The 27,170-nt window shown below is 42.6% G+C and overlaps 1 protein-coding gene across 7 annotated transcripts in view; it reads left to right on the top strand.

The window, feature by feature from the left end:
* The first annotated feature begins 1,251 nt into the window (after positions 1–1,251).
* Positions 1,252–27,170, top strand: part of LOC111835953 (death-inducer obliterator 1) — a 31,392-nt gene continuing 5,473 nt past the window's right edge. Inside the window, exons 1-16 of one of the 7 annotated variants that reach the window (XM_023796793.2) lie at positions 1,252–1,372; positions 6,642–6,743; positions 15,029–15,133; positions 15,382–16,204; positions 16,355–16,673; positions 16,761–16,967; positions 17,775–18,006; positions 22,341–22,935; positions 23,067–23,226; positions 23,471–23,587; positions 23,731–23,883; positions 24,439–24,649; positions 25,068–25,575; positions 25,693–25,846; positions 26,050–26,139; positions 26,266–26,461. In XM_023796793.2, coding sequence (XP_023652561.2) covers positions 15,058–15,133; positions 15,382–16,204; positions 16,355–16,673; positions 16,761–16,967; positions 17,775–18,006; positions 22,341–22,935; positions 23,067–23,226; positions 23,471–23,587; positions 23,731–23,883; positions 24,439–24,649; positions 25,068–25,575; positions 25,693–25,846; positions 26,050–26,139; positions 26,266–26,461 — 3,841 coding nt within the window. In that variant the 5' untranslated portion in view covers positions 1,252–1,372; positions 6,642–6,743; positions 15,029–15,057. Of the gene's footprint in view, positions 1,373–6,641; positions 6,789–15,028; positions 15,134–15,381; positions 16,205–16,354; positions 16,674–16,760; positions 16,968–17,774; positions 18,007–22,340; positions 22,936–23,066; positions 23,227–23,470; positions 23,588–23,730; positions 23,884–24,438; positions 24,650–25,067; positions 25,576–25,692; positions 25,847–26,049; positions 26,140–26,265; positions 26,462–27,170 lie in introns of all 7 variants that reach the window. The other 6 variants (XM_023796795.2, XM_023796792.2, XM_023796789.2 and 3 more) reach the window with 6 other exon arrangements.

Below are 27,170 nucleotides of genomic sequence, written 5' to 3'. Positions count from 1 at the left end.
TCAGTTAATTTACCTGGTAAAATAAAGTTAAAATAAATTAAATTAATGCTCTAATAGTACACGTAAGTTAGTTATTTATTTATTGTTAGTTACTGTAAAGTAGGGTGACCAGATAATCCATGTCAGGGAGGACACTCTGAGCTAGGACAGGAATTGTAAATTACCATTTCAATTAAAAGGACCTGGATTTCACTTGAGCACTGAGCTCTTGCTGTGTGCTGATTGGTCAGTCTCCTATAATCATGCATGTGTCACTAATGCTAATGTGAAACAGCTGGATGAGTCTTTCAGTCAAGGAAACAAACCAGTCAAAGCACAAGAAGAGCTGAACTATTTAGCCGAGCACAGGAGCCTTTCAATTTGAAAGTAGTTTGTAAAACCCGAAGAAGCTCAAAGTGTCCTCCCTGACATGGATTATCTGGTCACCCTACTGTAATGTTGCGGTGCTTTGTTTAATCGTCTAGTCTGTGAAGAAAGCATTCAATTAGGAACTGCATTGTACTCTGTACATGACAATAAAAACTTTGAATCCTTGAAGTAAATGTATTTGATCTTTTCCCTGGCAGCTATCTTTTTACACAGGGCCACTATACACAATAGTTTTTTTTTTTTACTGCTAACAGTTTGCATGATGGTTATTATAAAAGAAGTAATGTGCATGCAGGTGATATTTATATAGATTTATCTGCACCCTTCTGGCAGTGCTGTCATTGTAGTCAGTTCTCTCACACTACGACTAGTAGAAGTTTTCCGACTTGGCCGCAGTCAGTTTATATTCCACCCCTGCAGCCGCCGGCAGATCTCGCTCCGCGTCACGTCAGCTGCAGACAGACCTAAGCCCAAGTCCAACGCACCCATACATTTCGTGAAACAAAATTAGCACGGCAAAGAATGTCTTTGGTACAGTTGACCAATTCACTGTGCATTCTGGGGAAATTTAGCACGTGGCTTTAAACTGCAAATTAAAATACACATTCAATATCCAAAATATGAACACAAAATGCGATGTAATAGATAAGAAACTCCAGGCTAAACTGCGTGTTTTGGCCAGCATTCCTAAACGTATTATTTGTAAAGTGAGACACTGTGAAATGGTATCGTCCTTTGCTGATGTTTTTTACTACTTTATTTCTTTAATACTTGAGGTAGCACGCTCAAGCCAGTTGATATCCCCCCAGGTTATCTGCACGTCTGTGAGTTAAAACCTACACAAAACACAGCTGCAGTTCCCACCTCCGGTCGGGGGTGGCGCTGTAGCCCGCCACAGTATTTCACGTCTCCTCATGCCACCCAGCGCTTTCGCCATCATTCCCGTCGCGGAAAATGGAGGACTGAATGGAGATCGTCTTAGATTGTAAAACGAGCATATCAAGTGAGTCGGCTGCGTTTCAATTTGCACTTGGACTTAAAGGACGAAGGTGCTAGACGCCAGACTTGCTAAAGTTAGCAAAAAGCGCGGGTTATTGTAGTGAGCTGATCCGTATTCTTCATTTACTGCGCGTGGCGTGGTTACTCGAGAGTATGGCGGCTTGTGTCGTAGCTAGGGAAAAACCGATTATCTAAAATGTGCACCGCGTCCGTACGCGCGGTCAGCCGGTAACTCACTAGCTGGGACAGCTTTTGAAATGTTTAATATTTGAACGGCAGTTTGTTTCGGGTTACGTGTTTAGCGTGCAGTTTTAAGCCATTCGTCTGCTGACCTTAGCTGGTTGATCCCAAACAAGGCCAGTTAGTCTAACGATAGCTCTCCGGGCCTTTCGTCGGCGTGAGACACTGAAAATCGTATAAAACGGCATTCTGTCGACATGTTCACGGCGTTAACTGTTTCTAATCATCCATATGATGTTTCACTTAAGAAATTTTAGAATCTGTGCCGCATCATTAATTTGTAACGTTCTTTGAACTAAAATTTCCTGTGTTGGAGATGTTATACTATAGTAACCGTAGTTAGCAAGGGGCGCTTCATGCAGTTTTAATGTTACAAGTGGCGCCGATTCGCACCGTTTTGCCAGATCTGCTTCTGAAAACTGGTAATTCATTAGGAAGCCCGCGACACGCGTGAAGTGAGGATTTGTGTGGCAAGCTACCGGCTAATGCAGTTAATACGTCGTAATATCTCATAATGGTTTGGAGTGGGGCGAGACTGGCGCGAGAGGGCCGCCCGCGTGATACCAGTGTTTTCGTCTTTTCAGTGCTACTCGGCTAACTAGCTGGTGCTGTCCTTTTAAACGTTCTCGAAGTTACTCAGTAACAAGTATTACAATGAATTGCCGTTCTCCACGTTAATGTAGCTGTCCTGCGAATTCCTGAAGTAGCGGCGGCTGGCATTTCATAGTGTTTTCTAGGATGTACGGCTCGGTGGGAGCGCCAGTATTACAGGTTACCGCGGCGGTCGCCGTCAGAATGACTGCACACGCTGCCGTAGCTCAAGTTATATTCGCGACAGTTATATAAAAAAAATTCCTGTCTAGCACAAAAAACTTTGCATTTTACTTGCTTCCGTGTGTCGGTCTAGGTACTACTGGTCGTATAAATAGTTGAATTAAGCAATTTGAAATTACCAAATTTACCCCGTTTACTTGCTTGCGGTATGGGTTTTTAGAGCTATCGAAGCGAAAAATATAGAACTAGCCAGAGCAACTTTTTCGATTTTCTTAGATTTACCTGTTCATTTTGCAGTTTCGCTTTTTGTGTACGATGTTGCAGTGTAGTTCTGCACTGCTTGTGGATATGATATAAGCCCAGGTCTGATCTCGTGTGAAGTTCTTTTAGGTATCGGCGTAAACAAGGGCAGAAGTAAAAACAATTTAAATTATCATTGACAGTGTAGTGGGATCATTAACCGAGGGAATCTTGCCCTTCGGAGTTCAAGGCTATTCCATATTCCCGGGAGCAGTCCCATGAGATTTATCTTTGTTTGCCGAATAGTCATAGTTTTATATGCATTTATACAACTTTTTATGCTAGTGAAGTTGTAAATAATGCAGCAGTAGGAAATCTTGTAATTAATTACCAATCCTTTATTGTAATTCTGCAATATTGAAGTTGTCCGATAGATTGATACAGAACCTGGTGGAGTTGCATTTTGATAAATGGATTAATTTGTTTTACCAGTTGACCTAGAAATTCGTTAGGTATTACACAAGTCTTGGATCTGTAGACGAAAAAGTGCATTTTTGTGTTCGCAGATAACAGCGCTGCGAGCTCTTAAAATGGAGGCAAGTGTCAATACAATAGAGCCGTAATGGCCAATGTGCCATCTAGTGGTCAGTCATGGCAACTGCGCCGCTGTTCTCTGCATCACAAGCTTGTATCACATGCCTCCATTCTTGAGTGGATTTATACTTTGCTAGGTAAAGTGTTACCGTGGTAATGTAGTATGCTGAATCCGGGGAATAGTGGAAAACTTTAACACACCACGTGCTTTTTGTCCATCGTTTTTTATGCATGTGAACTATTAGCCTATTGAAAGGTTCACACTTTCCTTCTGAAATGTAGTTTATATAATGAAAGTATCCACTTTAACTTCTATTATGAAAAAACCTTGAACACTTTATTTGGAGGGTCAGCTTTGGTGACAGTTCAGGCTCATGATCATTTTTGACATTTTTCCTCATCTTTTTTGACCTGTTACAGTTGCGTTGTACGAGATTCTGTTACTTTACCTGAATTGTTCATAGTAGAAGCAAACCATTGGTTCACTCCAGAAGGGTTACAGTGCATGTCTGCTGTAGAACTGCTTTAGGTAGTTGCTTCCACATTTAATAATGGGGGACATCAGCTCTGTTCTATTTGCTAGGTTATTCATGATGTGCCATGTTTCATCGTTAGCCACAGAGCGCATTGTGTAAGTTGTATAAATTTTAATGATCAGTGATATGTTATGAACAGGCTGCCTGGCCTCTTCCAGCTTGGCAGCTGTTTGTACGCACTCCTTTAATGATTTTTCCCCCACCTGAAATTTCGGCCACCTGAAATTTTAATTCTGGGTTTTACTTTCTGCTTAGTTCACATTAAATACAAGGTGATAACCAGTTCTTTAATGTCAGTGGCTAAAAAAAATAGTCTACACTTCAAATACATAGGTATTTGGTTTAATGGTCTTGAGCGTTATTTTGATAAAGCTTTTGTTCTTTGCTTGTGGAACAGCCTGTCAAGTTTGTGACATTGACCAGTACTTTTTCTGCTCATTCACAACAAGAAAAGGAAAATGCTGTAGACTTCCATTTATTATGGTGTAATATGTTTAGTAGTCTGTGAATTAATTCAACAACAATACGCTTATGGAACTGTGTGCTGGGATATGAGGCCAAAATCAGGGTCTTCTCTGTTGTCATCTCATTCTTTCATAATGCATGAATGCCTAAGTTTGGTATATAGCAATTAGTCAGTGTCTGAAGGAGGTTGCTCCTGCTCTGTAGTAGTGGAGGGAATTAAGGTGCCGCTTACTGCAAACCCTGTTTTTTCCCCCCCCCCTCCTGTTCAGTGTGTCATCTCAACCTGTTTGCGGGGGTTTAAGAAATGATTGCATAGTGTTACAAGTTCTATTAACATTTCATTTTTGTGTTAGTAGTTTCTATTACTGATTTTTTTGGTATAGGATATCCAAAGTGTTCAAAAATAATTCAGAAATGCTAATATTCTTGTATCTGCAACCCTAATCCTCTTTTAATATGTGGGAATTGATTAAATTGGAAAAGACAAATTGATCTTGGAATAAGGAGCACTTTTAAAGGTTTGGGGTGGTAATTTGACATTTCAGATTAATCTAGTAAGTGAATGTTTTAATCTTTGGCTTATCTGAGGCTATGGATTAATTGGGAAATGCATTTTCTCTGTTTGCAAAGAGCTCTTAGATTAATCTCTGTTCATCACTGTCCTAAAATAATACTAAAAATATTTACATGTCAGCTTTTTGTTTAACGATCTGTGTCCAGTTCAGTTGCATTATTCTAAGGTTTATTGATAGATACTCATCCTACTTTGTATCTGGCATTAGCCAAAAGGCTTATACTCTGTACCATGTATTTGGAGAATGCTAATCATGAACTGGAACCCCACAGGAAATGGTGTAAGCTAAGTGAGCAGTCTGAGTGGTTGCAAAAATAAAAACCCTGTATTTCAGATGAACATTGCTCTAAATCTAGTTACATAGCTTGACAGGGAGTTATATGATTTTAAAGGTGGTTCATTCTGATAAATAGTTATACTTCGGCCAATGTAATTTCTATTTAGAAGTTTTGGACATGGGCTAGCTCAGATGTGGTCTTTCATTGTACTTTCACCATTGTAAGTTCCAACATAAGAATTAATTATGCATACAACATTTTATGTTTTTGTAAAGCTCAGTAGTAAAGCACACATTTATTCCTTGTGATAGCCTTGCAGATATGATTAAGATGTAATATCATGTCCATGAATGCAAAAGTAAATTGAGTTACTGCTGTAGGTAAAAGATGGGTTTCAGTGGTGGGTTTGTTCTTGGAAATCATGAAATGGGTAGGTGATTGGATCTATTTCAATCATTTTAACTGGCTTCCTACGAACTGCTGTGCATTGATGACAGGAAATGCACCAATTTTAAATGTTTGGGAAACGGTGAATATGACACAAGCATTTGTCCCACACATGACATAATTTTCATGCCTTTTTTTACAAAAAAAAATTGTGGCCTTCCTGAACATAAACCCATCTAGATGCAGGGATAGGATCCAAATCACCATGCCACTAGCAAGGTTGTTGAAGTTGGATATCCTCTACAAATCATTTTTAGTTACCTGGTCATTTTATCAGTGCAATCAGCATGTAGTGCAGCAAGAAAGCACTTTTATGATTTTATAATGGTGGTTGTATTCCCAGGTGACTTGCCTCACATACAAAATCATTTAAGGCATGATGAGCATTGTTCTCACTTTGTGGGAAAACAAATGCAACAGTTGCACCCTTTTGTGGGGTGTGAGGTAGTTTCATTGCCAATTTTAATGTTAATTTTGCTGGATGTGTGTAATTTGACCTTTCTGGAATAAACTGAACACTGCTGAAGTGAGTTGCTGTTGATGGTGTAAGTTTCAGGCCAGCCACACTACCTTGCTTTTTGTGTTAAAGGAATCCCCTCTTTCTGCAGTTTGTACTATTCAACACATCTTCGCTAATCTGAACTCATTGCAGAATTTGGTTAAATATTAAATGGCTTTCAAACTTGTTAAATGTTTTTTTTGCTGGGGAAGTGTTCTTTCCTAATTTTCTTTTCACTGCTTCATTTCATGGCATTTCTCACCATTGGTCTTAATGTGTAAAAAGGAGGGGCTGATTATTCAGCCTGCACATTATTTAGGAAACTGAAGTAGCTATGAGTCCAAAATTTGCTTTTATATATTTGGTCCACCTTCTGATTACTTTATTTCCCCCCAGGGTCTGGTTGTGAAGAGCTAGGTGCCCACCAGTGTTATGGTTTAGAGCAGTGTTTCCTAACAAAGTCCTGGGGGGGGGGGGGCAAACAATCCACATCCAAGCACACCAATACCAGGGATTCGTTGTTGCTGATTGGCAGGGAGCAGAAATGTGGACTGTTTGGGGATCCCCATGGACTTCGCCGGTATATAAGGTGCTCACATGCTGACTGCCTCTGTTTCCTCTTCTAGCTCCACGCTTAGCCTCTCCTGTGACAGGCAATGTGCTGCCAGCAGGACCTGCTTTAAGGGGAGCCTGAACATTACAGCCTGAGGACTGCAGGACTGATCTAGGTCAGCTGTGAATCCCTGTTTCTCACAGCGCACACATTGCAGCAGGTATGACCTGGCCCTGCCCATCAAGTCTCGCTGTGGCTTAGAGACAGTTGAAACGGCCACTGTGTAGCTGGTGGCATTTGTTCATATTCAAGTTCAGCTGTGGTCTTGGGGGACTGTCTCTTAAAGCTTGGCTCATACTCTAGTCCATGTGCGCTTTTGGTCGGCGGATGGTAGAGTGTGTGGTATCTTATATTGATACTACATTTGTCCTTGGCCCCAGAAGGTCATGGTCAGTTCATGCATACAGCAGTGACATTCCACCAGACCAGGAGAGGGCAGATGTATTGCAACAAATACAAGCAATGTAGTGAAATGGGTAAACTTATGAACAGTTGTTACTTTAATACTGTCTAAGCTTAGTAATATGGCACACTGTGGTATTTTGACATCTTTGACACAATGAGCCCCCTCCACCCCGCATGACAAATTTTATCGCCACGATTTCAAAATGTCGGAATATTGGTGCTTTTGAAAATACCATATACCGTGATATAATATCCGGACAGTATGAAATATTAGAAATACAGATACCTCTGTACCCCCTACAGCATTACTTCTACTCTCTGTTGACCTATGCTCTGTCAAAGTGGCACCTATTGGAAATACCAGCAAATTTCCTTGCACATGTGCGGTTGGTGCACACTGGCAAGCATGATTTTCACCGGACATAAAAATCTGACTACACACATGCCGTCTGGCAGAATACTTTACATCACGTACCCTGTGTGTAGACCAGAAGTGCTGATGGGGAAAAGTGAAGTATGAAATTTTCTATAAGTCCCAAGCTCATTAAAATCTAGTGTGTCACATTGTGTAACAAATGGTCTGCTGTCATGGAAGGTGAAGCTTGTAGCTGCACTGATTCTGAGTAGCATTACTATATAGAACATAGCCATACTTTGCTAGTACCTATAATTAAAATGTGAAGAGCTGACATTGGCTTTACTGCTGGCTTCTGTGGACATCGCTAAATGGTCAGCATAGTAATTTGCCTTCATGGTTAATATACACCAGAGGTCACTAACAAGCGGGCCGGGTCCGGACCCAGAAGCTGTCCTATACGGACCCGGACCGATAGCCAAAACATTAAGTTATTATTTAAAACCTGACGGGACGCTTCTATTTTAACCGTTGCAGCGTTTGTAGTCTTTTCGGTAGTGGTTTAGCAGTAGAACCGCTGTTTACCACGCCAATGAACGTCAAACGCCTTTGACCGCCAAGCAAGACGTAATTCGGCGTATGCAGCCCTTTGTCTGCGCTAATGTGCCGTTAGTGTTAGTAGCAGCATCGAAGCTAAAACCACAACCAAAAAGCCGTAATGTTCCTAACAGAGTGACTGGTCTGTCCTGAAATCGTAAAGCTGAACAGTTTTCAAATAGAGTATGTATTATATAACATATTGGATAAGTAGACGTAGTTCATTGTTGATTTCATGCTCGTTGAAGTTTCTGCTTTTTAACATATGTATAAAGTAATGTTATCTGTTATAAATAAACTCGGTTGAAACAAAAATGTACATTTTCATGGCTGCCAAATCTCAAGCATCTGGCATGACACGTTTTCAGACTCACGCTGGAAATCTTACGGCAAATCTATATTATTTCATTATGAAACCTAAAATTAGCTACGTCAAAAGTGTATTTACACGGTTAAATACAAAAGCAGACTATTTACAAGGTAAGAACTGTTACATGTGTGTGCAGACATCTCGAATTGAAAATCTCACTCCAGCCAGCTGACCGAAGTTCTTTGTCACGTGACAATAAATATTGTCAAAACGTTTTTTAATTGTACTGAATTAATTTGATTTGACAGTCAGGTACTGATTACATGCAATGTTGGTACAACTAATCGGCTACTTAAATGTAGATCACACTAAATAGTTAGACAGTATGATCTTCCGGACCTTTGCTTCAAGAAGTTTTCTCTAACTGGATCTCTTTAAATTTTAGTTGAATACCCCTGATATACACTGTAAGAGAAGCAGCCTGCAAATGTTTTTGACTTTAGGCGACATTTTAGAAACCTTGATTGTTGGTGTTTGTGGCTACTGTAAATTATTTGGTAATGTTTTACATTAACTGCACGTTCATAATGCATTCCTAGAACATTCAGTGCACTTGCATGATGCATTTATCATGCATTCTTAGAACATTCATAAGCAGTGTGTAAGTATATCAACATGTCTCAAAGCACCGTTCATAACTTTCAATGATCGACACATTAGCTGTAATATACATCAACAAACATTTAAATCACATATTGTGTATTAAAGCTGATAATGTATGTTAGGATGTTAATGAATGCTTGTTCCTTCTGAATGCATTGTGAAGGTGCACTGAATGTTCTATGAAGGCATTAAAGCTTTATGATGGTGCAGTTAATTTAAAGCATTACTAATTATTCAGGTTAATGTTTAGTGCTTTTACTAAACATTACTGCTTCTTATAGCTAACCTCAGTGGTTTCATTGACAGAAAATGATTATTCTAAATTTATGCTTGTAATTGCTGTCATTTTGTTCATTGCCAGTTTTAACGTATAAGGTTGTAACTGCATACATATTCCTTGTGTTTGGTACCTTTTTGGTTCATTCACATTGAAATGAATCAATACATTTGTTGACATGGGCAGAACATAAATTCATAATTTTATGTTCAATACAGAAAACATGCTAATTTTGGCTGTGAGTTGGTTAGTGCTAGAGAGCTCAGACACTGTCACATCACTTTAATCAGTAGCTTGGGAATATTTTGGTTTCCCAATAAATTACACCAACACCGGAGAGAAAGTAGTTGGTAAGACCCAGACTCGGACCTGTTATACCAAACTTGGATTTGTTGCTGGTGATGCAACATGCTAACTCATGAGATGACATCATCTAAGGGTGTACAACTGGAGCAAGACAGATATAGCCTCTGCAAGTTAGTCCCCTGTGGCGCTTAAGGTGCTTTTGCCGGGAAATTCAGATCAGGCTAAAATATTATGGTCGTAGGGGTTCTTACCACTACAGATCCGTGACCATTTTCTGTTGTAGAGATTTTAGTTAACATTATGACCTTTTTTAAAAAAATTCATTTTGCAAATATCTTCAATGTGTATATAAGTGACATGGTCTTCAGACATGCCACATTGCCTTTCGTTTATAACGGTTTCTAATTGTATTTTGTTTTATTAATAATTTCAAAACAAATCTTTCTCCCTGCTGTACTGAGATTGCACTGAACCCTGAACCCAAAAGTGAGGTTTGTACCGAACAGTGAACTCTGTACCATTATACCTCAATAATGGTGGGCTGGGGCATATGAAAGAACATCACTTTGTCTGGGGTAATAGTAATATGGTGTGTGTATGTATGTACCTACATGGGCCCTGTTTACACTTCGAATTTAAAATGAGGCTTGGGTGATTGGATAAGAAGTAGACGGCTGTTTACCCCTGTGTTTATCATGCGTCTTCAAGGTGTCCAGGTGACCGTTTGTGCTGAGATTCCATTACTGCTCTGCTCAGTTATTGTGATGTCCTCATAGGGGATGTATCAGGAAACATTGGTGTTTACACTACGAGAGATGCATAATGAAATGTGTCCCAGGCCATCTCAACAAGTGGTTTGAGTGATCAGATCACAATGTCCTGGTGGTGGTTTTACTGTCATTTAGAGCTGTCTGCTTACTGTCTGATCACATAGGATGCATCTTAAAACCAATTGTAAACAGGGCCATGAATGGCTGTTTGGACAGTAGTGTGGTGTATCTACTAGGATTGTGTACTTTGGCAGTATTTGTAATTGACCACAAGACATGTAACCTGGTGTCGGAATCTGACTGACTAGCAGTTATTGCCTTTATTTGGGATGTAGGCTTAGGCTACACACACAGCATAACAGATATATGATGTGACTTTCAATACAGCCTTGTAGCCTACGTGTCCACTTTTTTTGTAAACGTATATTTCTTTAACCCTTCAGACTTCCAACAGTCTTTTAAAGTTTGCGTGAAGTTTTACTTCAGACTGTTTTAGATCATCCTTGACGTGTTTTTAAATCACAAATTTGGCTTGCCGATCTTTTCCTTTCCTCTTCCCCACAGAGACTAAAAATGGTCCTTCCCCTCCACCCTGGTCAGCAAGATTTAATGCCAGCGGTTTGGATTATCCGTATAGTTTTTTTTTTTTCTGTCTTTACACGTTTGACTAAATTTATAGTGTATGCCCGTGTGTCATCAATCATCTTTTTTTTGGCATCGCCTCACCCTAGTGTGTGAGCTGTAATGTGGTGTATGTACTCTCGGGCAGCTGTTTTAACATTTTTGAGGGGTTCACGCTGTGAATACAACCTCACTCTTAGCCTCAGTCATCCACTCCTAGTCATCGTTTTCGTCCTTTTCATCCTTGTGTCAGTGCTTTTGCTGGTGCCCTGTGTCTTTGCGGTCAAATTAAGTAAACAATGATTAACCTTTAAAGTTCCCCATTAGATTTTAATGAGAACAATTAAACTCCACATGTTGATAGTAATGTTTCAATGGAATTTTATTCATTAATTGCCTTTAATTGGACAGAATATTTTTGGTTTTATCTGTCAAAATCAGATGCTGTCCCAGTTGGGGGGTAACATTGTACAAGTCTGTTTGGTGCACACCTCTGTTTTGAGCTCAAGGTTGGGTGCAATTATAATACAGCAGGAAAACAATGAGTGTTATGAACAATGTTTTGAAATTATTACAACTGCCAAAGCCATCAAGAACATTTGTAAACCAAATGTTTGTCTATGTTTGAATAAAAAAACGTAAGAGATGCTCATTTGCACCCTAAAAATTAAGATAGATAAAGCAGCATATACTGCCATGTATGGTTTCATATTTGCATATACACCCGTATTCCTGGCAAAAGTTATGGTGCTTTTCCACTGGCATACAGGAACAGTCTCGTACCTGAGATGCACCGCTGGTATTCAGTAACTGAACTGTACCCAAGCTGCACTGCAAAAGAGACACTAGTTAGAGCACGGTTCCAGCTCGCTTTGATTTTCCACTTCAGAAGGGTTGGCTTTGCCTGGGTTTTGTTTCCTGGGTTTGGAGAGTGACAGGGAAGTAAAACTTAAGAGATACTTATTTACTGTCCACATGGTATACATCATGATTTACTATGTGCTAATTTCCACTAGCAAGTCTGAGAATTGCTGTCTTATGTTAGCTTCAAACTTTAGCGGAATTCATTACATTGAACTAGCTCTACAAATTCGTTGTGTTCAGCTGCTCTGTAGTACTTTTTTAAATAGGTGGTTTGGAGTTGTAATGCATCAATAAATCTCAATGTGTGATACTACTAAGAAATATGGTAGGGCTGGGCAATTAATTGAAAATGAATCATACAGCATTCCAAACCCCTAATCAATGTAATCTTGCCCTTGTCGGTTACATCAATTTAAAAATTCTGTTAATGCTTAAAAAAATCTGTTAATATTTTCCCCAGTGTGTGTTTATGTACTGCCCCCTTAAAAACATAGTACCATATGTGTTGTCACGTGACCACCCCGTCCAGTCTGCAACAGTGAGAACTGACAGTGCTGACAGCAACACGAGCATCTTGTACCAAAGACACATTATGTGGTAATACCACCAATCGGTTTCAGCACTAGCAATATTTAAAATAGTGGTATTTTAAATCCACTTATAGCGATCATGGTTATAGTGATCAACCACTTATATGGATCAGAATGCTTGGGACAGAATCATTCCCGTACAAATACTGAAATTTGCTTGTATTAATCAAGTAGTCTGCTTAGTGTGCTTACGGTGTTCAGGTTATACATAACATATGGAAAATTAAAATTCTCTCAATGACAAACACTCATCAAAGCTAACGATAAACGGCTAAAAACGAGTCACCGAGATGCAGTAGCAAAACTACAATAAGCTATATTTTATGTACAGTACTCTATTATATTGTATTGAAATTGTACACAGTTCAGTAATTTGTTCAGTACTAATTTGAAAAGCATTTGAATATTGAGCATATTGAGTCAATAAAATTCAGTAAATAGTGATGCTGTCCGTTTTATTGCCTTATCGTGTAAAAATGTACAAATGTCAATTAAATGGTAATTTGCCAGAGACAAAGAAAAAGGAACAATTGGTTATAGTGATCAATTCATCTAAACAGATGTTCACTGTAAGTGCTTTCCACTGTAATTTGTTTGCAAGAAATGCAAACAATTTTCTACTTTTTAGAGAACATTCTTTTACATTAACTAAAATATGACCTTTTTCATTAGACATTTTTATTTGAAGCGATTTATGCTTGAATTCAGTTTGAAATATTCAATAACCATAAATGATTAACTGGTGTGTGTCTTTAAAATATTCCAGCTTTAATAGTTAAGCATATTTACAGTACAAACCTTGCCAATGAAATGAGGACAAAAAAGTTTATCAATCACAATCGAGGTAATTGTGTTATTGATTTGAAGTATATTGCCCAGCCCTAGAATGTGCCCTTTTTTCCCTTCGGATAATCCATGCACGTGAATGCGGAACACTATCTCCCTGCATTTCACCAATCAGATGATGGTAATGCAGCCAGCTCTCGTCTTTCACACTTTCGGCTCTGCTAATAAGCAGGGCTGTGTTCATGTGGGTACGGCTCAGAATTTACGATGGAAAACCGTCAGTTCGCGGTACGGCTTAATTCTTCGTGGTAATGGAAAAGATGGCAGGAGGAGACTAACATGCAGAGACTGTTCACGCCTTCCTCCGGTAGCATAGGGACTGATCACGTTTCAAATCAGTTGGCATGTTTGTGTTTCCAGCAGCATATTGGAGTTCGGTGAGACAGCCGACTGTCTTGGTCTTAACTATTCTCTCTCTGGTGATGGTGTAGTTTTATTGGGAAACCAAAATGTTCCCAAGCTACTGATTTAAGTGATGTGAGAGGGTCTTTGATCTCTCCAGCATTAGTTATCCCCAACTTTGCTACATTTGGCATTTCTTCTGCATTGAATATCTACTTATGAATTTAGGTGTTTCCTATGTCCAGAAATGCATCCATTTCTTTCATTGTGTGTATTGAACCAATAATGATGTAATGAATTCATGTGCCTTTACAGCCCTAATGCCAAGGATCTGAGTGCATGTCCTAAAGCAGGAACTGGCTGCATTGAGTAAAGCCAGGCTTAGTGTTGGGTTTCTTTGAGTAGGTCCCTGTGTCAGGTTTTGGGTTGGAGTTTTGCTTTCAGTTCTCTAATTGGGCTCAATTCTATTTTAGCAAGGTTTTTAAAATTCAGTTTATTGAATGAAATCAATTTTAATGAACTTTGAGCATCTATAGAAAGAAGCTTTTATGAATGTCCTGTTTGACGACGGAAGAGGGGGAACCCTTTTCCCAGATTTTGATGTGTTGTGAATACTTGTGTACATAGCCTGACCACAAGCAAACTGTTATGTAGCCATATTTTTGTGGTGATGCTTTTACATTTTTTGGTATAAATTCCAAATACTATAAAAGGGTAAATTTATTTGTGTTGTGCACAGAAGTACAGTAGTAGCGTAACTGTATTCAACCAAAGGCCATTTTATTGTATTATCATTTTATGGTAAAATGTGCCTGTAACATTCGTAATGGAAATGGTAATCCTGGAAATCACCATTGGATGTGTAAGAATTTCTTGTCTCCTTTTTTTAATTATGAAAATATAAAACGTAACATTGGCTTTTAGTAGTACCGTAAAAAACCCTCCGCCCCCGCAATGGCTGGTATTAGCTGCTTCAGTTTTGTTACTAAAATTAACATTGTTTTGCTTTGAGTTTGGCAGCATGCCATCATGCCTTTAATTTTCCAAATATTTAAATATAAATACATGGCAAATCCTTTTCCAGAGGCTTTGTACCTTGTGAAAGCTACTCCCATTATGACTTACCATTTGTGTAATAAAATTGGCCTTGTAACCTGAGGTGAGCCTTTTGGAATTGCTTTCCAATAAGCTCTTTGTTTTAGGGCACTGGTCACCCTTGCTTACTGTTCTCTCCAAAGAATGATTAATGAATGGCAGCCACAGATGGAAGCTGTTTGACTGCTTTTAGACACTTCTTTTGACTCTGGCTTGGCTAGCTGTTATAACGGATTTCCTTTTTCCCTGTGTTTGAGGTACCTCCTGTATGCCTAAGTCTATCTTAAGTAGGCATTTTTCTCTTTGTTGTAGAAAGGAGCTGATTACCAGCCTCTAATTTTGATTATTTTGAATTGTAGATATTCAGCTTGAAAATACTGTCCCTGCTATGGAGGGCAGTGGGAGCCTGGACACCTCTGTAGCTCCAGAGCCAGACAAGGATCCTGTGGACGTCAGCTCTCAAGGTACCATGCTTGGTGTGCAACTGTGAGGAAAGGCTTGAAAGGGGGAACTTGTGCTTTCTTTTGCATCATGTGTGCCCCCTTGCTTTTTTCCTTCTGATGTACCTCTAGTTTGCTTGTGTTCCCTGGGCTACTTCATGTTTTCTTCCAAAGCTGTATAAATATTCATGTCTCTGTCATGTTCAAGGCTGTGTTAAATGATATAACCATGTTTATATGCACATATTATCTCTTTCAAACTACTTCAACAGTAGATGAAAAAGAGGAGGTGACCAATGAGGATGCAGAGAAGATGGATGACTCTGGGAAACCAGCGAAGGCTGGTGAATTTAAGAAGACCTGGGGCTTTCGCCGAACCACCATCGCCAAGCGAGAGATGCCGGCTGAAACAGAGAGCCAGGACAGCAGGAGTGCACCGGTCCGCCGCAGCGGCCGGCAGGCCAAGCGCACCGACAAGCTGGAGGAGTTCCTCTCTACAGCCAAGCGGGGCCGTGGTGGTCGCAGGAGTGCCCCGGGGCACCTGGAGACCTGGGACACACCCTCCCAGACACCTACCGACGTGGAGACTGCGTCAGAGGCCAGCTTTGATGGCAACGCGGCAACTGAGGAGCGGAAGCCCGACAGTAAGGCATTGGGCAGGAAGGACGCGAAAGGCGGCTCTGTCAGTGAGGATGGCAGCTCAGAGAATGAGGAGAACACAGAGACTGTTCCCCTGAAAGCAGAGGAGCCTGAGGAACACAGCATGGGTGGCCCTGAGGCTGATGCACAGGAGCCTGTGTCCCATGTAAGCGCTGAGGAGGATGGGAAAAAGGCAGAGGAGGAGGAGGCCTTGGAGCAGACTACTGCAGGCACTCTGGCAGCTATCAAGGACTCCATTCCAGGCAAAAAGGCCTCCAAAACTAGACGGAGAGCCAAAGGCAGTAAGGACAACAAAGGCGAGGAGGAGGATGATGATAACGACGACGATGACGACGACGATGATGAGGAAGAGGAAGAGTCGTCGGGTAAATCTGACAACGAGGGATACGACCCCAATGCACTCTATTGCATCTGCCGGCAGAAGCACAATAAAAGGTTTGATCTTTATGGTCCTTTTCTTTATACTAAGTGACATTGACCGTCTGCCTTGCTAGTCTGTGTCACTTGGCCTGTTATTGGTGTCTCTGTTATATGACATTACCCGGATTTTCTGTCGGTCCACTTACACCATTCATCTGCGTGCAGGTTCATGATTTGCTGTGACCGCTGTGAGGAGTGGTTTCACGGTGACTGTGTGGGTATCACTGAGGCACGTGGCCGTCTGATGGAGCGCAACGGTGAAGATTACATCTGCCCAAATTGCTCTGCCCGTAAGAGCCAGGCGGCCTCCCCCGCCGAGAGCGGGAAGCGGACAGCCCGCAGGACCCGGCAGAGCTCTCCTGCAGATCGGACAGTGCCTTCTGCTGGTTCGGAGGACAAAGCCAGTGAGGACCTGGGGATCAAAGGCAGGATAGAGAAAGCTACCAATCCAAGTGGAAAAAAGAAAATTAAGATATTTCAGCCGGTAGGTGTATCTGCCCTTCTTCCCCCATCTGAATTTCTTTCCTTTGGAAGGCCTTTAATTGGTTTTGGGGATATTTTTTGGTCTCAGGCTGTCGAAACAGCATCCCTGCCAAAGTGCATCGGTCCTGGCTGCGAGAAGGCTGCCCTGCCAGACTCCGTATACTGTGGCAATGACTGCATCCTGAGGCACGCAGCAGCCGCAATGAAGTCCATCACGGACGTGAAGGAGTCCAAACCGAAAGAAAAGGCTAAGGTCAAAGCTCAGAAGAAGCCTACAGCTAGAGCAGCTCCCAAGGTGTGGGATGTTTGTGTTAAAATTATAACCATTATTAAAATCCAGCAGGTACCTTAGTGTCTTGACTTTGACTACGTCAACTCGGGGTGTAAAGTCATAGCCTTATAAACAATACATTTGATATTAATAGGGTATATGGTGCTCTGGTTCATTGTTATAGTCAGTTTTGTAGAACATTAAATGGTTAAGACCGTCCCATAAACTATGGCAATACTGATCTCCACAGTTGAGGATAGAAGTGAAATTAATCAATTTATTATTATGTATTTGTATCCAAAGCTTGATTAAATGGACACGTTCAGTTTTTAGTGGGCGGACTTCTTGAGTCATTTAGAAGAACTGTAACTTGGGGGGGGGTATTTGTTCATTGAGGTGTTGGTTCCTCCATGAAGTGTGATGGGCCCCCACTCTGCCTTTGCATTCTGCCTTTAGAAGTCATGTCCACTGATTTATACATGTGGTAGAGCCATATATTTAGTGCTTATAAAGCTCATCGTACAGGTCTTGGATTTCTGGTTTCTGAGGGCGAGACTACAGTAAAATCTCCCCTGTATGGGCAGCTTTAGCTCTGACTGCACTGTGAGGGGTGGTCATATTTTACACCAGTTCATGTACTTTTAAGTGCTGCCATCAGTCCGTTCAGCTTGAAGTTCATTACTGCTGGTCAAATTCCGTTTCTTTATCTACCCATGATGTGACATTTCCTGCTTTCAGTTGCTTCGTAACTGACCTTTAACTCTAATGCTTAACACATTAGCCTGTCAGTTTAGACCTAGACTGTGATCTCCCATGTCTCCCTTTGTTCAGAAGAAATCGGCTTCGGAAAGGAGAAATCCGGGCAGAAAGTCCACGGAATCATCTGGCAAGGCAGAAGACGATGCATCGGACAGTGAGGACGAGGATGATGACGATGACAACGAAGATCCGAGGCCAATTGAGCAGGAGCCGCCAGTGTCTTCCTGGTCCAGCGACCATAATTACAATGCTGTCACGCCAGAAAAGGCAGCACCTGTAGCATCCTCTGTGTATAACAAATCGTGTATGTATCACTTGAAGGTTTGCCACACTTCACCCTTACGTTATTTGCCCCTGTGTTAAGGATTCGTTTGTATTTTTCCAAGGGACCATGACATGTTTTCATAACCAAAAATATCACTCCCTCAAACGAAAATGTTTCTGAAGCACACTCCCATCACCTCAGCTGGCCGTGGGGTGTGGGGGGGTTTTGGGTGGCCACTGGTGGCTGTTGTGGTGCCGCCTCAGTGGTTTGTTTTGGTGGTGTGTGTGACGTGCCATGGAAAGCTTTGCCAGCGAGATGCTGGGAATGGGTGCAGCAAGGTAAGTGAATGACACTGTGGCAGCTCTGGCAGGGTATTTGGGTAAGTATGTATCTCATGCAGGACTTCAGGAGCACCTGGTACTGGCCCCCCATTTTCTGACCCTGCTTTAGTCTTGGAAAGCATGGGTTTCTCCGCTATTTTACCTTCTGTATATGGAGAAAAATGATCAGTATTGTAGTGCACAAGTGAGGGTGTATGACCCTTGCAAATGCAGAAGTTAACTAGAAAATGGGTGAAATTCAGAGTATTAGAATTTCAGAGCTTTTCCTTAATTCCTACTACTATATAATCATTATTTCCAGAACCCTTTTTCATGTTGCCTTCCCTCTGTGGGTGGGGAGGGGTGGGATTTGTCCTAATTTTCTAAAATTGCCTTTTAACATGACCAAGACGGCGATCACCACGGTCCCCGGCAGGTAGGTGTTACTCGTAAGCTTTTACTCGCATACCCATGTCTGCATCATTTAATGCAGGAAGGGCACCGGCTCGCTGCTTTGGGCCGAGCTGCCGCCTTCTGCAGGTTTATTCTGGCTGTGTGGATCTGCAATTTTAGCATTACAGCTCTGTTCACGGTTTGCTCTTCTACATGGATTTGTTTCAGTAACATTTAGGATAAAATGCTTATAAAATAAAGACCAGTTTCACATTCTTTACATTTTAGTTTATTTATTAAAAATCCTCGACCCATGCTTGTGGCCGGAGTACTCGGCTGGGCCAGGTCCGCATGGGGCCACCTACCAACGCCTCAGCGTTGAGTCAGCATTGTGACATAGCCCCCCTCCCCAAGCGGATCCAATCAGTCCGCAGATAGCGGGCAGAAGCCTGGAACCCGCTTGGTCAGGAGACCCGAGAAGGCCCGGCTGCTGTGGTGCCGGAGAACCGCGAGGGAGAATGTGGACGAGGCGGCGGAGTGGACCTCAGGAAGACGCAGATGCACTGGGGCCGGCGATTAGGGATATGGCACGCTACGCTATGCCACACCGTTAAAGTCACTGTTTACATTATGCTTGCACAAACGTCGGTCTGCTCTACTGACATTCAAACCCATACTAATAATTTTGCATATTTGTACAGTGGAGTAATTCAGGTTAAGCGCTGTTCTCAAGGGCTTTATGGGAGCCCCTTAAGAAGTGAACCTGTAAATTTTTGGATTCTATGTGGTTTAATGTGGCAACTTTAGTCAAAAGGGGAACATTGTTCTCTTGTAAGCAACTTACTAAAGTGGCTTTGATATGACTGCTGAGTTAGACATCGGGAAGTTTAAAACGAAGAGGAGGAAGCTGGTCTGAATGTCATGGTAACATGCAGCAGGTAAAAAGCCTTCGGACATGTGCTGCCCATGGCAGTCCAGTGCGTCGTGGAGAGCGATGGCTAAAGGGAAGCACAGCGGTCAAGGCCTCTGCCTCTGGGGCTTAAGAGAACTTCAAATTGGCCCTTTGAATATTGTCTGAGAAGCTCTGATCTCCAAAGACGTGCTGTGGGGTGTTTTAAGGTTAAGGTCGAGTTGTCATGATTTTAGCTGTGTTGAGGTATTTCACTGTCCATTTGGCAGTATCCTGAACCTGCAACCTGTCCTAAGCGGTCATTATTTACGTTGCCTGTAAAAATCACACATGATGCTGATTGTGTCTCAATGCCGCTATGGTCTTTCAGACTAGCTTATTGTGCCCTATAGCTGAACTTGAGGTGTCGTGTTAATCCAAGGCACACTTGATCTTTGAGAAGCTTGAAGATGGGACAAACTGCCAGCTGAAAGCTGTCTGGTTTTAAAATGTTAGTTTTGGTAGGCAAAATATGTATGCTATACTTTAAGAACATCTTTCTGGTAGTAATATGTAGCACATACTGATTATCTTTTAGTAGATGTGAGGAAAATATAGCAACTCTTACAAATTTAAAACATTGTAAGCTGGTGTGGAACTAAAATTTGTAAGTAGTAATGAAATTGAACCGTGGGTATGTTAGTGTTCTGTTTTTAATATTGCAGTTACATTTTCAGTAGTCTATTTGGGTGTTTGTGTTTTAGGGCACAGACTCTCATCTAAGTGGTACAAAGGATTACTTAAGGGGTGAAACAAAAATAATGCAAACACTGATATTTCCAAAGATCTGTCTTCCGTGGTGAGCAGTGATTCCATGTGTAGTTGGTGTTACAAAGGTTCGAAACCTGGAGCACCCTTCACAGTAGTAGCCCCTGAAGAGAGGACTGCATTGCTGCTCTGGGCTTTCTTACTAAAACACCCTTCAGCTTAACGGCAGAACTTCAGATCATTGTGAGAGCAGGATGACCTGGTGCTGTGGGCCTGTGGTACAATGGGGCAATGCTGTCAGGTAGCAGCACTGCATCCTCCTAGTGGCTCCCACCTGTGGAGCTGTGAGGTCTTTTAGGAAACCCATGCAAAATTAGTATTTTCACAGGTACATGGCCGTAAGATGGTTGTCAGAGTGTTGTGTGTTTGTATGTCCTTTGGGCTCTAGGCACTGAGGCTTTAAGCACTTCACTGAAAGTATTGGGGACCCATTTTCACTAAAGGAAGGGGTCGTGACCCTTAACCACCTGATTACCCAAAGGGTGAGTGCTGACCCAGATTGGTTCTTGCTGTTTCTTAAATGGCTGTCTTAATGCTGCACATTATTTTGTATATATACTACACCACCAGTTGCCCCTGTTGTACTATGGTGTACAGATTCATGTACACACACTTAACTCTTGAAAGGGGATTTTGGCCAGTACTGATCCAGAGTAAGTGGTATCGTCATCCTCTTCTGTTAATTTGATTGTGTTGCCTCAACATGCAGCTGGTTTAGTTATTCAGTGATCATCTTGCACCATCGTGTCTTGACAGTAGTGCGCATCTTTTCACTATGAAAGGTCTATCTACTTTATCCACAGGGAGACCTGTTTGTCATCCCTTTTTCGTAGTAGTGTAGATGCATCGCATGGAATTAGTCCCATTATGATTGTGGTTTGGTCTTTTCCCTTCATTCCCATGGGTATTGAGGTGCCTTTGTGCCCACAGGAAAATGTATTTGCAGCGTGTAGTAGTTTTTCTCCTTTCACTAAGGCATCTTGTTTTCCATGGTGCAGCGTTGATTTCTAGTGACAGTGACTGCAGAGGATGAAACCATCCAGTTCCCTTTGAGCAGCATACTTCAATATTGCATTGTTTCTTATTACCCAGTTTATTAATATAAAACATAAATATATGACTCAGAACTCTTGAGTATGGAAATTCTTCTGTAATTGACCAATTCACAGCTTTAATTGTTGTCTGCTAATTGAGGTTCCCATAATTTTAGCTAAAAATGTCCCAGTTCAGAGAATTCAACAAAAATATGGACGTGATTCCAGGCGGTATACAAGTATCCATGCTGAAAGCCCTGAGCTCTCTCAGCACATTGTTTACTCTATTGTCTTGGAGGCTTTGAAAATAAAAATTAACATCCTAAAATTTGGTGTGTGTCATATCTAAACATCATTTGTGCATGTTTGGCAAATTAAAGTGTGTTCATCTGCATTGGAAATGAACTAATCCTTTCCAACACACAGCAATACCATGCAATTTTTTTATCTTCAAGCAAATCATTTAAAATCTGTGTTTCAGTATATTTTTGGTGAGCCTTTCAGTAATTTACCTGTACAGTATTTTAAGGCATAACTTGTCATGTTTACCTTCTCTCCATCTCAGTCTCTCTCAGTAAATGCTTGCCTCAATTTCTTAGTCACCATTATGATGTTTTATAGTAGTATGGAAAAAATGTTTACCCAGATTGTGATGTGGAAACAGCTATTCTCCATCTTTGCACCCTCATGTGAAGACAAATGTTGCTCCTCCTCTGTAGCCCTGGGGCGTGTAGTGCGAGACTTGTACACATTGTGTGTTCTATGTGATGTAGTGACAGCAAAGCCATGTCTTACAAATGTTCTGTCACAGGGATGCTGACATGGAGCCGTTGTGAGGGAGGTTTGATGTCTCATGTCAGAAGGTGCTCACCATCTCTGCATTTTTTCCCCCCCTCTCGTTTTAAAAAGCTGGGAAGGAGAGCGATGAAGCAGACAGCGAGAAGGAGACTGCCCCTGTGCGGAGGTCATCTGCAAGTTCCTCTGCCTCCCCCAAAGGGGGCAAGCGGTCCCAAGGGGCAGGAGCCCCTAAGATAGCCGCCAAGGGCAAGAAGCACATCCTGCTACCCACCAGCGGGTCTAAGGCAGCCAAGAAACATGCCCTAGCCTCTGGAAAATTTCATAAATTGCAGAAATCCAGTCCTGCTCCACCTTCTGCTGCCGGCCAAGGACAAGGTGCAGGATCTGGCCCCAATGTATTGCCTACGGTCATTGGTCCACCTGCTTCCCGGCACCATGTCACGGGGGCCTTGAGAGTCACCAAAACGACCTTCACAATCCCTAAGAAGCAGCCCAAACCTCAGGAGCCCCCACAGATGCCGGGCTCGGGGCCCTCGGCGGCCCCCACCAGGCCGCTGCCAGCGTCGACCGCGCCCTCCATCTCGTCCTCGGCACCCAGCAGCAGAGCCCCTCCGGTGGCCCCTGCACAGCCTCCAGCTCAACCACAGCCCAATAACCAGATCAGGCAGAATATCCGGCGCTCCCTTACTGAAATCCTGTACAAGAGGTGAGAGGCTGCAACCAAACTCTGCATCTGTAAATCTGCATGCTTTTTGTGACACTTATTCAAATGGTAATATAGCTCACAACTCCATATTAGTTTATTTTTCATTTGTGGCTTAAAATGGCTGTTTACAGGGTGAGTGACAGTGATGACCTGACCATATCGGAAAATGAAGTTGGAAAACTCGCCGTCAACATCGAGAAGGAAATGTTTAACTTATTCCTCAACACGGACAACAGATATAAAAACAAATACAGGTCAATCATGTTCAACCTGAAAGATCCTAAAAATAAGGTTAGTCATTTCCTGAGATTATTTTACATTTAAGCATGTTGACATTTCATTTCTAATCATTTTGACATCCGTATATTTCCATGGACATACTAAAACAAAAGTGCAAAGTGTCATTTCTAAAGCCAAACTGAAGCAGTCTTTCATGTATTGAACTGATGATTTGTTAGTATTGTGGATGGTCTATTTGCCCTGTACTCCAACATAAATCCCAATCATCTGGATAATGTGTTTGGATCTTCTCCAGGGTTTGTTCTACCGCGTTGTCGGGGGTGAAGTCACGCCCTTTAGGCTGGTGAGGCTGAGCCCGGAGGAGCTCTTGTCCAGGGAGATCGCCGAGTGGAGACAGCGGGAGAGCACAGAGGTGATCAGCCTGGCACACAGTCAGCCCTCTGCTTTCCGCTACAGAGAGTCTCTGAGCTTCTTTGTAGTTGGCACCCAGCCATATGCTTTGGGAAACTATCGTGAATCCTTTCTGCCAACCTCCTCATTGGGTGTTTCCTGCAGGTGCTGGAGCCCAGACCCCAGCCCGGGCAACCCAAGCCGGGAGTCAAGCCAGAGACAGCCCCCGACGTGGACATGGAGGAGTCTCCTCCCGTGTCTGATGGAGACGTATGTACCGCCGCCACCTCCCCGTCTCCTCGCATGGCTTCTGCGGCAGTAAGTGGTGGCTCTTTCTTGCTCTTTAACTTTCCACCTTCTCTTACTCATACTCACCCATTCACCTTCTTTCCCTTTTCATGCTAACACTCCCTTACCGTGACTTTGGTTCACAGCCTTGGCTCTTTTTCAGCCTGGTTTTCTCTCAGCCCCTGCCTTTCACTCAGCTCCAAGTTGATTTTTCCTTCCATGGGCCTAGTGAGTGATGTATGCCTGGCCTTTCCCCGGTAACAGGAGAGGCTAAACCTAAAGGGAGCAAAAAGATGGCTGCTCTTGGCTATTCTGATTGAGTGCAGTGTGGATTGACTACCCTTTCATGTGATTCATGTATAATTTGACTTCTGACACATCATACCAAGCCACACATCAGTAGTACTTGAGTGGATCCATTTATTAATTAGATGTTTTTCTGTATAATTACCTCCTACAGAAACTCTGCATTAGTTTATCCACCTCATAATTTTTATTTATCCATAAAAACTCAGTTTTAAGTAATGTGCATGTAATGATCCTTTGTTGCGTAGGGAGTTAAGTTTGTAATAATAAATCCTTTAGGACCTGGAAGATTTCAAACAGTCTGCCAGTTCGGCCCAAGCCGTGGCCCCTCCTTCAGCCCCCGCCCTCGCTTCCGCACCGGTTGCCGCAGTGAAAGCCAGCCAGGAGGCTGCCAGCGCCCCGGTGCCTGACATCTTCAGTAGCATGCTGAAAGACACCACAGCAGAGCACAGGGCACACCTCTTTGACCTTAACTGCAAGATTTGTACAGGTAAGCACAGCATCTTTACCCATTGAGTCATACGAGTTGAACGTCTCGTTCTGATATACTGAGTTTAAATGAAATTGCTTGCCCTGGCTAATAAATCTACACGCTGTCTTCTGTGCTTTTTTTCTTCAATTAACAGTATCTCAGTTCTTCACCGTAACTTGTTTTTTTCTGGATTTTGTTTTTTATTCTGATTTTCCAGTGATCATTTGGGTATATGCAGCTGTATAAATAGCCAAAGAACCCACAAGGTTGTTCTGAGTATAACGCTTCTGGAAAGCTTCTGAAGAAACATCTCCTTAATGCTTTAATGTGGATGAAGTGTGTGTTGTCTGGCTGAGTTGGTGATTTTGTACAGCAACACATGAAAAGTCGTGACGTTTGTTGGGGTGCCGTGTTTCTGGTGTTTGATCCCCTGTAGGTCAGAAGTCCGCTGACGAAGAGCCTGCCCCAAAGAGGCCTAAGCTTTCATCAACCTCTGTCACCAAGAAGAATGAGGCTAGAGGGAAGCAGGAACCGCGACCACTCAAAGCAGGTGCTTCATCTGGTGATGGAAACCCAGCCATGGTCACCCTTCAGGACGGCGAAACGTCTCTCATAGACTCGCCAGCCTCCCCAGAGGACAGTGCTGCTTTGCCAGCCTCTTCCACGTATTCGTCCCTCGCTGCCCCTGTCACCATCCCTGCAGTGTCCTCTGTCACCATCACACGCCGGGACCCACGCACCGCAGGATACCGCCCCCCCTCGGGGACAACTGCACCGGCCCCCACACCTGTCCTACCAAATACCGCTTCAGAATTATCTGTGACGGAAAGCAAGCCAACTACACCACTGCTGCTTCCACCTCCGCCTCCTTCTGCCCCAAAGTCCATCCTGTTAAAGCCTGCTGCTTCACCAGACACCCGCTTCTTCAGTCCACCTGGTACCAGGTATGTCTCGGTCTCCATGAAGTCATCCAGACTGCCTATCTCAGAAGGACTGATGCGCAAGCATGAGCTACAACTAGTGATTCCATGATTTCTAATCCAAACTGTGTTGTATTGCAGCTTGACGGAGTCGCACTCCTCACCAGAGAGTGAAACTGCCGTCTTCCTGTCCCAGCAAGAGATGATGTGGAAGGGTTTCATCAACATGCATACTGTGGCAAAGTTTGTTACCAAAGCCTACCTGGTCTCCGGATCTTTCGAGTACCTGAAGGAGGTTAGATCCTAGTCAGTGGTCGACATACTGCCCGTTTTTGCCAAGCCTCGGTATTTTCCTTATAAATGAGGGTTTGTAAATAACTGACATGACACATTTTTGAATGTAATCCCAAGTGTATGCACATTAAACAAAGTGGAACCTTTCAGTTGCGTTCCATCGATTGGCTGATAACTCGCTGGTGATGTGTCAATCCTGTTCAGGATTTGCCTGATACTATCCACATTGGCGGCCGAATCTCCCCCCACACTGTGTGGGACTACGTGGGAAAACTGAAGACTTCCTTATCTAAGGTAACTTGAGTGAGTTTTCTGTGTATTGCGGTCATGTACCACTTACTGTTCTCAGTAAGATGCTCTAGAAATCGGTTGACTTAATTTTATAATGCCACTACTTTCTTCCCCCTCTCCGTCCCCCAGGAGCTGTGCCTGATCCGCTTCCACCCAGCAACAGAGGAGGAGGAGGTGGCCTATGTCTCCCTCTTCTCTTATTTCAGCAGTCGGCGCCGTTTTGGTGTGGTGGCCAACAACAACCGCCGTATCAAGGACCTGTACCTCATCCCACTTAGTGCGAAGGACCCCCTCCCGTCCAAACTCTTGCCCTTTGATGGGCCAGGTAAGCATCACCATGGAGATGTGCCAGAGGCCTCTGCACCATCTTTCTCATGCCTCTGGAATTTGTTTCCAGTGTAATCTAGGGAAAAGTGGAAAGTACAATTGGGTTATGGTGTGTGTTCCTCTATATCATGCGTGGCGATTCAGAAATGGTGGTAAGTATGTGAGTTGTGGTAACATCAAACTGGTGGCCTCAGCTGGTGTCTCCTAATAAATGAGAGCTTGTTTCTGAATGCCTTGGTTTTGTTAGATGTTAAGGGGGTGACTATATGCTTTTACTTGTTCCCACTGATACATCCCATTGAGTTAATTTGTATGGCTTGTTTTCTCACTCTGTATATTTCCCTGTATCACTCTCCCTTTCTTAAATAAAGAGTGTTATACATTCACAGGCTGTTGCAGTGTTGCAATGTGTCACTTTCAGAGGTCGGTCTCTTAGGGTCACTTCCCGTATGACACATAACAAAGCAAGGTGGGAGGATGGCGCCCTCTGGCTGCTATGTTGACCACACAGTATGCAAGAATATAATCCTCAGCTGGTTTGGGCTCTGGAAATACGTAAAAGCAGATATTTCGTCCTCTCTGCGACGTCTGTCTCACCATCTGAACTGGCAAAACGCAGTGGGTTGTGAAGCCTGTTGAATGGAGATAAAACCACACATTGCTGGCATTGTCTGCCCTTCCTGGCTGGACTCTGACACTCTGGTCCA

This window comes from Paramormyrops kingsleyae, chromosome 8 (genome assembly GCF_048594095.1).
Source record: "Paramormyrops kingsleyae isolate MSU_618 chromosome 8, PKINGS_0.4, whole genome shotgun sequence".
Classification (NCBI taxonomy): domain Eukaryota; kingdom Metazoa; phylum Chordata; class Actinopteri; order Osteoglossiformes; family Mormyridae; genus Paramormyrops; species Paramormyrops kingsleyae.
Note: the sequence above shows the minus strand (reverse complement) of the source record. Positions and strands in the feature narration are given on the sequence as shown.